General features: G+C 32.0%; 2 protein-coding genes and 1 long non-coding RNA gene across 4 annotated transcripts; 2 read left to right on the forward strand and 1 right to left on the reverse strand.

Moving 5' to 3' along the window:
• The first annotated feature begins 1369 nt into the window (after nt 1-1369).
• Nucleotides 1370-6866, forward strand: LOC107363575 (glutamine--fructose-6-phosphate aminotransferase [isomerizing] 2). Of its 2 annotated transcripts, XM_015930813.3 has the most exons (11): nt 1370-1556; nt 1636-1743; nt 1831-2099; nt 2290-2418; nt 2665-2809; nt 3767-3823; nt 4169-4372; nt 4519-4811; nt 5022-5543; nt 5780-5932; nt 6204-6866. In XM_015930813.3, exons 1-11 carry the CDS (start codon nt 1550-1552, stop codon nt 6423-6425), a joined length of 2109 nt encoding a protein of 702 aa, XP_015786299.2. In that variant the 5' UTR covers nt 1370-1549; the 3' UTR covers nt 6426-6866. The 2 variants fall into 2 exon arrangements, with proteins under 2 accessions (XP_015786299.2, XP_089124525.1); XM_089268399.1 differs by lacking the exon at nt 3767-3823.
• Nucleotides 6793-8199, reverse strand: LOC107363576 (palmitoyl-protein thioesterase 1). The gene is made up of 2 exons (XM_015930815.3): nt 7583-8199; nt 6793-7361 (listed from the first exon to the last, which is right to left on the reverse strand). The coding sequence occupies exons 1-2, from the start codon at nt 8124-8126 to the stop codon at nt 6976-6978; spliced, it is 930 nt and encodes a 309-aa protein (XP_015786301.2). The 5' UTR covers nt 8127-8199; the 3' UTR covers nt 6793-6975.
• Nucleotides 8200-9970: 1771 nt separating this feature from the next.
• Nucleotides 9971-11055, forward strand: LOC149093702 (uncharacterized). The gene is made up of 3 exons (XR_016199302.1): nt 9971-10155; nt 10228-10578; nt 10662-11055. It is a non-coding gene; the product is annotated as an uncharacterized LOC149093702 (long non-coding RNA).
• The last annotated feature ends 612 nt before the right edge of the window (nt 11056-11667 follow it).

Below are 11667 nucleotides of genomic sequence, written 5' to 3' on the forward strand. Positions count from 1 at the left end.
ATTTCAGGTCTCAAGTGATGAAAAATTGTCTGGTTTCAATGGTTTACGCTAATCGAGACTTGTTTATCTGATATTTGTTTCTCTTTATTTGATGACATAATTCATGGTATTTGTTAAAATACTTGAAGATTTATGAATCTGGTCAATCTGTATCAAGTACAATTATGAATTCAAATCTTGTAAAGACAACATTAGGATTAAAAGAGTAATATCTGGGAACATTGAGACAATTGAGACAAATTTGGGACAATGGAACATGATGGAATTATTCTTCACAATCATGGTGAGATTTAAATGACAGTCGTAAAACTCAAGGATTTTAATGGTAAAAGAAACTTTCCAAAGCTGAATAAAAATTCAGGGGAAATTACATAAATTTACGTTGGAAAAGATGCAGATAACTGGTACTTTACAATCTGTTTAAATTCAAGTAAAACTGAACCTGAGCTTTATTTTGTTTTATTAATTCAGTTAAGTGAAAATAGACCTTATCTCAAACTCAAACATAGTCTTTAAGCCGATTTATCTAATACCTTGAGATATTTGGTGTTTTTTTCTTGTCAACAGTAGCAGTTACAATGTTGGTACAATCAGATAATTTAATGTATTACATTTGTTATCACTCTAATTGTGTGAAAGTGAATGTTGATATTTGTTTAAATGCACTCATCAATTCAAATTAATCCATTTTTAGCTTTCAACTGATAATTTGTTGGATTCATCAGACTAGACACTTTGCACAAATCACACAACGATACAATGAATCTAAGTTGAACTATTAACTGACATTATAAGTTATAATACACATGGAACTCTTTATAAAAATATGAAACTGAAACAGATTATTTCAACAACAAAATTGGCGACAAAATAATTTCTAAAAGCCATTACGAAGCAATTTCTCAATGGTTTAAGCTAACGTACACTCTAGTTATTCACCCTTTCCAGCTGTATTTTGTTTGAAAATTTATAATCTCTTTCAGGGCTCAAGCACTTTAAGACTTCTGTCTACATCAGTATTAGTGGTGAAAGAAGTTCTGGATTAACTATCCAGACAATTTCACTTCTAACCTCAAGAGATTTCAGCTTTCAATCTTTTTTCTTCTACCAAAACTACCTGTTCTTTTACAGTATCATAGATGGCGATATCACAACTATAATCTTTTTTCTGTTTTTTTTCTGTTTTTCTCTTTCAATCTCTTTCGCTCTCTTTCTTTACCTACTCTGTTCCAGATTCGTGTCCACCTCAATTTACTTGTTTAACTTGTCCAGATTTATCGTGGGGAGGTTCTTGGATGCTCAATAAGTTGGTTAAAAATGTTGTACACAGTGTTTCAACCATCTCCAGAAAAACTCAGTAATCTTCAGTTGATAAACAACCAACACCAAACTACATCATTCGACATATGAGATAACGAGTGATTGTACACGTTAGTATAGTTTCGAATTGTGCTTCAATTTCTTTATTTGTGTTACTCCAACTCTATGTTCCATTGATAAATTGTGATTTACAACTCGATTTCGTCTTCGTTATTAACTGACTATCAAAATGTGTGGTAAGTAATCTTACTTTGGCCATTTCTTATTCGTTTGTTTATATTAATTCATCTTCATTTCGTTAAATCTCTTTATCAGGTATTTTTGCTTACATAAATTACTTAGAACCCAAAACGCGAAAAGAGATTTTACAATTTCTCATTAGCGGCTTACAGCGTCTTGAATATCGAGGATATGACTCTGCAGGTAAGAAAACAATTCGATTCATTCTTTCTGTTGTGATTATTACATTTGACAGAGATTTAACGGTTCTCAATTTTTGATCTCTTTCAGGAATTGCTTTTGACAATGCTGAAGGAAAAACGGAAATTATTCGTCAAAGTGGAAAAGTCAAGGTTTTAGAAAATGAAATATGGTCCCGTGATGATTTAAGTGTTGATCAGTCTCTTGATATTCATGTTGCAATCGCTCATACCCGATGGGCAACTCATGGTGCTCCAAGTCCTATTAACAGTCATCCTCAAAGATCAGACGAGAAACAAGAGTTTGTTGTCATTCATAATGGCATTGTCACTAACTATAAAGATATCAAACAGTTCTTGGTAAGGAATAATAAAATGATCCTACAGAAATACTAATGAAAGACTATCTATTGCTTTATGACAATCATAAATATACACGTATTATGTCATCACTGTAGATTTCATAATTCTTTGAAAGGATATCAAACAATTATCTTAATCATCAATTGTATTACATTTCAATTCTAATTTTCTTTTTTTCTACATCCAGACTAAGAAAGGACTCACTTTTGAATCTGAGACGGATACGGAGATAATTGCTAAGCTAATCAAGCACATTCATGATAACCATCCCGATTTAACATTCCGAGAGTTAGTCGAACAAGTGGCCTTACAATTGGTATGTTTTCTAGCTCTCTAGTTCTGCTAGCTTCAATGATAAATTATCTTCCCGTTCTTCCCGCGTTCTCTCAATCTAATATAATCATCAGTTCACTTTCATCAAACCAATTATTTATTTTTCTCTTTAAACAATTTGAGAAGTCATATTTCTCTATTCAATTCAAAAATTTCTTTATATCATCTTTCTACCTCCTACCTTGTCTGATCAATTTGTTGTTCCATTTTATCTACTTTTACTTTGAAGGAAGGAGCATTTGCCCTAGTTTTCAAAAGCATCTTATATCCCGGACAGTGTGTGGCTACTCGACGAGGAAGCCCGTTGTTGGTTGGAATCAAGACCAAATCTTCTCTTTCTTCAGATCATATTCCGGTTTTATTCAGCTCCAAAGGTGGGTAGACATGACACACATTTTTATATCGTTAACCTCACAATACAAATTTATCAATTTCACTAATATTCCAACTAAAAATGGCTTACAGAATGAGAATCAAATCAACTTTTCCGGGTCCACCACCCTCTTTCCATGTTGATATGTATTCATTTGAAACTTTTTCAGCTTCATAAAAAATTTCTATTTGAATTATTCAACCTTTCTCGTTCTGCAATCTTGAATCAATTTCATTCTTCCCATTTGTTCAATTTAGCTTCGACTATCCTTTACTTTTAGTTTGCACCAAAAACCGGTCAATAGCATCAATTAATGTGCTAATCAATTTCTAAGTTGAATTGTTATTAAATAAGAAGTAGAATACAAAAATAATGAATGATCGGACATTAACACTAAAATTAAGGCTTGGTTTATTACGTTATTAAATTTAATTTTTTGCCGAGTGAATAATTTGTAAGCAAAGTGTTGTAATCATATTTCAGATAAATGAAACAAAATCTTCTTCATTATCAATCATGTTTTAGCGATGGTAAAAAGAGCGTGTTACAGAATTGGCAAGAAGTATCAATTTTTATCGTCTTTAAGTATCTCAGTTGCATCTCTCATAAAAATATTGGCCATTATTTAATCAGTATCTTCATTTGGTGGTTAATTTGTTGATAATTTTCAATAACAGTTTAATTATGATAGCAATGTACAATAATGGTACAATATATAATTAGATAAAAATTTAAGGCTATAAGACTAAATATTTGATAATATTTATTCTAACTGTCTGGTATTTAACACCCTTTCTTAATCAACTACATTTACTACTCTCGCAACTTATTGTCCACGTTTTATTGTTACCATTTTAATCCTAAATCAAATTAATTAACATTTTTTAACCTTTCCCATTGCATGTTTCGTTATTGTGTTTTTCCACCTTTACCCAATCAATACCAAACCATATCACAGACATTTTGGTGCGCTTACGAAGCTCTAGCGGTTTACGTGAAATGGATCTTCAGACAGGTATAGACACTTAAATAAAATTTCATTGCAATTAAGTTACTTGGTTACCGTTCTGTTTACTACCGTTTATTTTAGCTTATAAATGGTGAAATATTTGTAAATATCAAAAGTTCAAACTGTCGCTAATTACTAGCCAAAGAAATTTGATTATAGAGTTGCTAGATAAAAAAATAGGAATCAAAACCAAGTGATTTAAGTGAACATTGTTATTTCCGCGTCATTTCATCTTTATTGTTTCATTTCACTCATGGTCATAAACGTCAATATCATCTGTAATTCATTTTTTGATTGATTGATTAACAATAACAATCTCATTGGCATTATTTTTTTTCTTCCATTTCTTAGATTTGAAGCGGCAAAAAGATATTACACCAACTGGCTTGATCGGGACTAAAATAAAAAGATCTGATTCAACGACAGAATTCACGCCATTAAGTGATCACGCTGAAGTTGAATATTTTTATGCTTCTGATGCAAGTGCCTTTATTGAACATACAAATCGGGTTATTTTTCTCGAAGATGATGACGTTGCTGCTATTGAAGATGGCCGTAATTATTATTTAAATATAAATTTATTAATCTGAGAAGACTAAACATATAAATGCTCAGCGTTCATGTTCCATTTTATGCGATTGTCCATGAGTTTTCTTGAATTTAATCTTTATTCTTGTTTCTTCTGCCTTTTCTGGTTCTAGGTCTTACAATTCACAGAGTTCGTCGAGATTTTGATGATAAATCACCGTTAACCCGAGAGATCATTACTCTCAAATTAGAAATTCAAGCGATTATGAAAGGAAATTTCAGTTCATTTATGCAAAAAGAAATATTTGAACAGCCGGAATCTGTTTTCAATACAATGAGAGGACGAGTTAATTTTGAGAATGAAACTGTTATCCTTGGAGGAATTAAAGATTACATTCCAGAAATAAAAAGATGCCGTAGGCTTATCTTGATTGGCTGTGGGACAAGTTATCACAGCGCTATTGCAGTAAGTTTACCTGTTTTCAATCAAAAGTTTAGAATGGTGGAACATTATTGCTAATTTATGCACGATTTAGTGTATTATCAAATCTTCCAAGTTTTAATACTAGTTAATCAAAGTATTGGTTGCTATTTCTTTACCAAAATGATTCTGGTTCTATTCAATTCACTTTTAAGATTCATTTCTAAACGTTAATTTTTTTCTCACTCTTTTTAGACACGAACTATTTTAGAGGAATTGACTGAATTACCTGTCATGGTCGAACTTGCTAGTGATTTCTTGGATAATGAAAGACCCATTTATCGTGATGATGTTTGTTTCTTCATATCTCAATCTGGTGAAACAGCAGATACTTTGATGGCCTTAAAATACTGCAAGCAACGCGGAGCACTGATTGTTGGAATCACCAATACAGTTGGAAGTAGTATTTGTAGAGAAAGTCATTGTGGTGTACATGTTAATGCAGGACCCGAAATCGGTGTCGCTTCAACTAAAGCATATACTTCACAATTCATCTCTCTTGTTATGTTTGCATTGGTTTTAAGTGAAGATAGAATCTCAATGAGACCACGTCGAACTGAGATCATTCAAGGATTGAAAATGCTACCAGATCAGATCAATTCTGTTTTAAAACTAGATGACCAAGTCAAAGCTATAGCTGAGGAATTATACACTAAAGGATCAATCATGATTATGGGTAGAGGTTATAATCATGCGACTTGTTTGGAGGGAGCTCTCGTAAGTCATCTTGTTTATTATCAGTATTTCATCTTTTCTCGTATGTTCTTTTTTTAAGTCTGGTTCAGCATAACGAGTGTTTGTTTATTCACTCTCTAGCTGTTAATGATGAACTAGTAACATAAAAAACAAGAAAATATCTTGCGTTTCCAATCTTTAGAGAAATGTGCTGAATTCTTCATTTAATGACAAGATTACAAAATGGTGATTTATTTATTCTTTTTTTTTCATTTCAGAAAATCAAAGAGTTAACATACATTCCATCAGAAGGTGTACTCGCTGGTGAGCTTAAACATGGACCGCTCGCATTAGTTGATGAAGCCATGCCAGTCATAATGATTGTCACACGTGATAAAGTGTACACCAAATGCATGAATGCAGTTCAACAGGTATTTTTCACTTTCTCCTTGCAATCATTTCAAAAATTGCGCTATTTACGTTTTTTGCTGCAAGTTTATCATTCAAAATGAGACAAATTCATTTTGAAAATTGTTGAAATCTGCTGTTTTCTTATCATAGTTTTATGTATTCATAAATTATCAGCCCTTATGCACAATAGTAATTTATTAACTTGAAATGATATTGATTTATGATTTGATTGAAAATGTCTTATGAATCAAAAATAAATATCTGATTGTTTCATCTTACTTATCTCAACAGGTTACCGCTCGAGGAGGTAGACCAATTGTTATATGCGAAGAAAACGATAATGAAACTCCTACCATGGCCTACAAACATCTTAAAATTCCTCACGTTGTTGATTGTTTACAAGGAATTCTAACCGTTATTCCATTGCAGCTCCTTTCATATCACATTGCTGTACTTCGTGGATGCAATGTTGATTGTCCAAGAAATCTCGCCAAATCTGTTACTACAGAGTAAAGTAATGAGACAAGAATGAATCTGTCTAAGTTATATTAGAAAGTACTTCAAGACCATAAAAAAACTCCATGGGATCAAGGTTCTTAGAGTGTCAATTGTGATTATTACCTTTCAAATTCACCTAAAATACAGGAAACTGAAGGGTTTAAATTTTCTTGTTTTTACTTCCCAAGTTAACTATTATCTATTAACCTTGCAATTTTAACACCTATTTTTAACGCATTACTATTTTTACTTTAAACCTTTTTTTTCTATCTTCTGCTGGCCAAATGATGACTTTATCGACGGTAGAAGATTAAAAATAATCCTTTTGAACAACAGTTCACCCTGCCAATCAAATTGTCTTTGTTGCACTAAGAAAAATAACTTATTTTTTGTATTCAAAAATTGGCGATTTAATTTTGTTAACCGTTCGATAATAAACAAAAACATAAAAAAGTATGATTGTTATTACAAAATTTTTACTTTTCTTTGATGATCCTGGTTGTCCATCTTGTTGAAGTGAATGCTGCAAGATTAACCATTGTGAAAATTATTGCAGTTTATGTAATCATTTCAGATAAGCTTCAATAATATTTGAGGTGAACCAATCATCAGTGAATTGCAAATGATCACCAGGTATAGTTAATTTAATTAGCTTTCCGGATTCATTAAGCTCTTTCAAGCCTAATCGATCATCCGTGTACAATAAACTGTCTTCTAATGGGACAATCTTTTTAATATTTCCAGTTTCATAATAGCCAAAAAGACTGCTCTCCCTGGGTATGACCATTGAATCATCTTCAAACATTATCATCACAAATTTGTTTAAATTAAGCAAGTTTTGACGATAAGTTTCATTTCTGGGACTTCTTTCATTATTGATGTCAGCTAGGAAAACACTTTTCTCCTTGTACTTTTGTTCTTTCAATGGATCATGCCAATATTCAGCTTGAACTGAAACATGAATTTAAAAAAAGGAAACAATTAGAAATCTATGATTAGATGGAAAAATGATAGTAGATATGGTTTAATCTAGCCATTCATGTAGTTGCGGTAGTTATTTAGTGAATCTACCACCATTAAAATCTCATAATCTTGATAGCATCACACTATCTTGATGAGAAAGTCACCCGTTTGTTACAAGAATTTTGAGAAGCATTGATAAATCAACTTACCCAATCTTTTTTGGACAAAACTGTTGTAAGCGCCTAAAGAAAGAAGTTTCCGTACAAAATCACAAACCGAATTATGGAGTAAATTATTAGTAACAGCCTCACACCGAGGTAATCCGAAAACACCCTGATGTTGAGCTCCTAAGGTAATTAAATTACGGACTGGAAGAGAACACCGTTGGACCAAAGCTCGAGTAAACTGACCTCCTTGAGAGAAACCAATCAAATTGAAACCGTTTTTCAGTTTCTCGTCTGATCGTATCAACTGACAAGCGAATGATATCTGATCATTAACATTCATGAAGTATCCATTGCTAAAATCTTTTTCTTCATTATCACCGATTCGAAGCGATCTCACATAAATAGAGGGAACTTGTTGTTCGATTAAATCAACGATAGCTCCAAGAGATCCGCGGTTACAGCAAGTATCACCCATGCCATGCCAAAGAACAACTGGAAGAGGTTCATCTGCTGATGAAATGTTTGCATTATTAGATGAACAGGTCACCACTTGAAAGAGGAAAACAAACGCAACAATGGCCAACATCTTCAAACAACGAATTTAAATTCACCAAACTGAGTAATGAAAAAAGATCAAAACCTTAGCTTAACACTAGTATCTATACATAGACTGGGAAAAGATATGACTTGAGCTTAGCTTGAACTGTTTAGTCAAAATTATCTTTTTCCCTCTCACAGTTTTCCTTTGTTTTCAATAAGCTATTATCTCTCTATTATTAACATTATACCAATGTGCCAATACTCTATGGTAACAGATTAAAACGCCATTTTCTGTTAATTGATACCAGATAAAGCCAAATCGATGGATGATCATTCTGATTATGTAAAAAATATTAGTTACATAACATGTGAAAAACATAATATCCTGCTTTGTTATGAAGCATATCTGTTTTTAACCAGTGATAACTTTATTCCATGACCATTTCTTTTACTCAGCTGAACCCTGATTTTCGAAATTTTCTCAACTTTAATTAATTGCTTGTGATCTTCTCTGGAACCAATTTAAATTCTGAAATCAAGATATATATTACACATCATGTAAGTAAACAAAATTATAATCTTCATTGCAAGATAAAATTCAAGATGTTGCCACTTTGTATCAACCTTTAAAGGCTCTTTGTTTGCTATTATTTTTTGACTAGAAATGGCAGTTGATTCAACCTCAGTGAACCCTTCTCATGTGAAGATATTTTGAAGATGATGAAGAGGCAAAGAATGGGAAAAAAATATCACAAAAAACGAAGATCTTAATTGCTTACAATATGATTATGTTGCGAGTAGATTTGTGGGTCTATGGCATAGTCATGGAGCAAGAGGGTGACTTTGTGCAACTTGATCCTTTACCATTCAGTTTTTGGAGATAAATAAAAAAACGATGATAGAGATGACAATATTACGTTAAAATTTCTAATTCATAAGTGGCATGGTTGACCGACAGTGCATATTACTTTCTTCTCAATGGATTCACTCTTCACTGCTCTTTGGGAACCATTTTTCTTAACTTAATTTCTGGGCGCAAATGAGTACAAAAAATTACTCAAGATAACCGCCATATCACACGTCACCATCTAAATTTTTTTTATAAATCAAAGATTCATCTCAAAATTTTATCCCAGTAATGCCAGTATTCAACGCTTCAGGCATAAATATCATTTTACACCTTGATTATCATAATTTGAATCACAAGATAATGGGAAAACTATTGATAATCATAAAATTGGATCATTCCTGCCATAACTCAATATCCATAGGGAACCAGATATTACCCAGGCTTACCCAGGCTTAATAACCAATTAACCGTTCAACATTGATAATCAAACGAGTAACCTCTGATGTGGATAAGTGGAAAAAGAACCCGATTTTACATGGACAACAGCCTGAATGGTTCTTAATTGCTGTGATTGATTTCTTTTAGAAATTGAATTGAAAACGTTACCTGGTTCATGCATTATTATAACATTATGAGGATAAAAAGCTATCTGTAGGATTTTAGATTATTACTAAAACTCCTTTTGTAATGGATCGTTTTTATCCTTCTTTATAATTTATCCTGTTCTGCTAAATCATTCAAATTCCTTCTCAGGAAGCCAAATTTAACGTTTAAACAATCTTTAACTGGTTTTCATTCTAAAGAAGGTAACAAAATGATCTTACTGACCACTACTATTAAGAAGCTTTCTTATTCTTACATGTATCTTATTTTACTTTGTATTCTTTGTAGCCTCAGCATGAGATTGAATGGACAACCAATTCAAAATTCAAGTCAAAGTGGACTACAATAATGTTGGAACAAGTATCAAGATGCAGAAAGAAAAATTAAACCATATCATCAGTGCTAATGCTACTTCTCATGGTAAAGAGCTTTTGTCTTACACCAACATTCTCAGCATTCTGGTTCTAATATGGATCACTAATATCTTCTAATGAATATATCTTCTTCTCCATACTGAATAAATGTATCAAACCTTTTGAAAACTCATAAACCCTAGATCAAAATGAGTTTGATAAATGTTAGACTTGCATTGAACCCAAAAAAACTGGAAAACTTCATGAAGGTTAGTTAACTTGAACTTCAAAATCAATTTATCCTTTTCTTTCTCAATTAAAATGATTACTTTCTTCCACAGAAGAGCTCAAATTGAATTATCACCGCAGAGTCTAAATGAAAAAGTGAGACCTGTAATATATGGAACAAGTCAAATTGTTAAAAATTGATTTCAAGCAGAAAAGAGAATCCATTCACCGGGAAAAAGTGCAAGACCTGTTTTTTTTGGTCACTCAATTGACTCTGCCGTTTCATCTAATCCACCATAGCTTACCGTAATCATGATCAACATTAGTCAACTATTTGGCCTTTCAACCATTGCTGATACATCTGCAAACAAGAAGGTTCAATCTTGATTTTTCAATCTTAATAACAGGATAACCAGAAGTAGTAATTATATGCGAAACACACTCAATAACATATGTTTGCCGAGGTAATTATACACAAATTCAACCTTACCTGTACCAAAGGCTCAACATATTGGCCATATATTCATAATGTTTACTTTTTATACAGAAATTTACCCTCAACCTGGAAAAGTCAAAGGTCAGAGTCACCCTTAAATCCAAGCAGAAGGAGAAAAAGGAGAAATATTTTCTGAGGAAAAATTTTTCACACCAAGACATAAACAAAAACAAGAAATGAACGACAACGGATACACCAATGAAACCTTGTTATTCACATTCTTTTGCAACTTATTCTCATTTTTTTTTTATATTTTCCTTTTCTCTTGAAACATATTCTAAAAGTGCTCTACAAGAATCAATGATGCATTCCTAGTGATAAAGAAACTCCTTTTATTTTTCTCATCATCATCATCTTTTCCTTTTCACCTTTCGCTTTTTTACTCCATTTATTTTCTTTGTCATGCTTTGTAATATATTATTATGACTATGCTTTTTTTACCTTTCCTACTTAACTATAGTCTCATTCGTGTACAATTATTATTATTATTTCCATTATCACCGAATATATTATTGACAATTTAATCCTTAAAAAATATTGATGTTCTGATGTTTCTGTAACAAGAAAATATGTAACATTGCATGTAAAGCCAGTCAAGATTTGTTTTGCCGTTTAAATAGGTAACTATTTCATCAGTAGAGTTATTTAGCATCGCGTGTTCATTTGCTAATATTAGGTAATTTACAGTGGTCACTTAATTTAACTGTTACATCGGAAACTTCGTAAATACTATTGTTATAACAAAAAAAAACTAACCTTATATCCAGTTGGAAATTATGTTTCAACAAAAATCAAAACAACTCTCAAATACAGTCAAGACAATCTGACGATTAAATGGTTAATTTGTTGTACACTTAATTGAACACATTTCCGAAAGTATTTCCGTCCAATAAATGGTTATCTTTTGGTATTTAACACGAGTTAAAATTTAATAATTTACCAAAGAAACCTTCACAATTTGAATCCACTTTAAAAGCTACTCAAGAGTTACAATTTGATTAAGGTTTTAAGTCAACACAAGATGGCGCGTTAAAAAGTGACTAAACTTCAACTCAAC

The sequence above is a fragment of the Tetranychus urticae genome, chromosome 2 (genome assembly GCF_039701765.1).
Source record: "Tetranychus urticae isolate SD_2017Ah chromosome 2, NJAU_TeUrti_SD_1.0, whole genome shotgun sequence".
In the NCBI taxonomy this organism is placed as follows: domain Eukaryota; kingdom Metazoa; phylum Arthropoda; class Arachnida; order Trombidiformes; family Tetranychidae; genus Tetranychus; species Tetranychus urticae.

Bases quoted from the DNA above. Each gene is read 5' to 3' on its own strand.
- LOC107363575 (XM_015930813.3), top strand. The intron at 4,812-5,021 runs GTAAGTTTACCT...CACTCTTTTTAG, and splicing joins GTTATCACAGCGCTATTGCA to ACACGAACTATTTTAGAGGA. The intron at 5,933-6,203 runs GTATTTTTCACT...TTATCTCAACAG, and splicing joins GCATGAATGCAGTTCAACAG to GTTACCGCTCGAGGAGGTAG.
- LOC107363576 (XM_015930815.3), bottom strand. From the start codon at position 8,126: ATGTTGGCCATTGTTGCGTTTGTTTTCCTCTTTCAAGTGGTGACCTGT. The intron at 7,362-7,582 runs GTAAGTTGATTT...TTCATGTTTCAG, and splicing joins TTTTGTCCAAAAAAGATTGG to TTCAAGCTGAATATTGGCAT.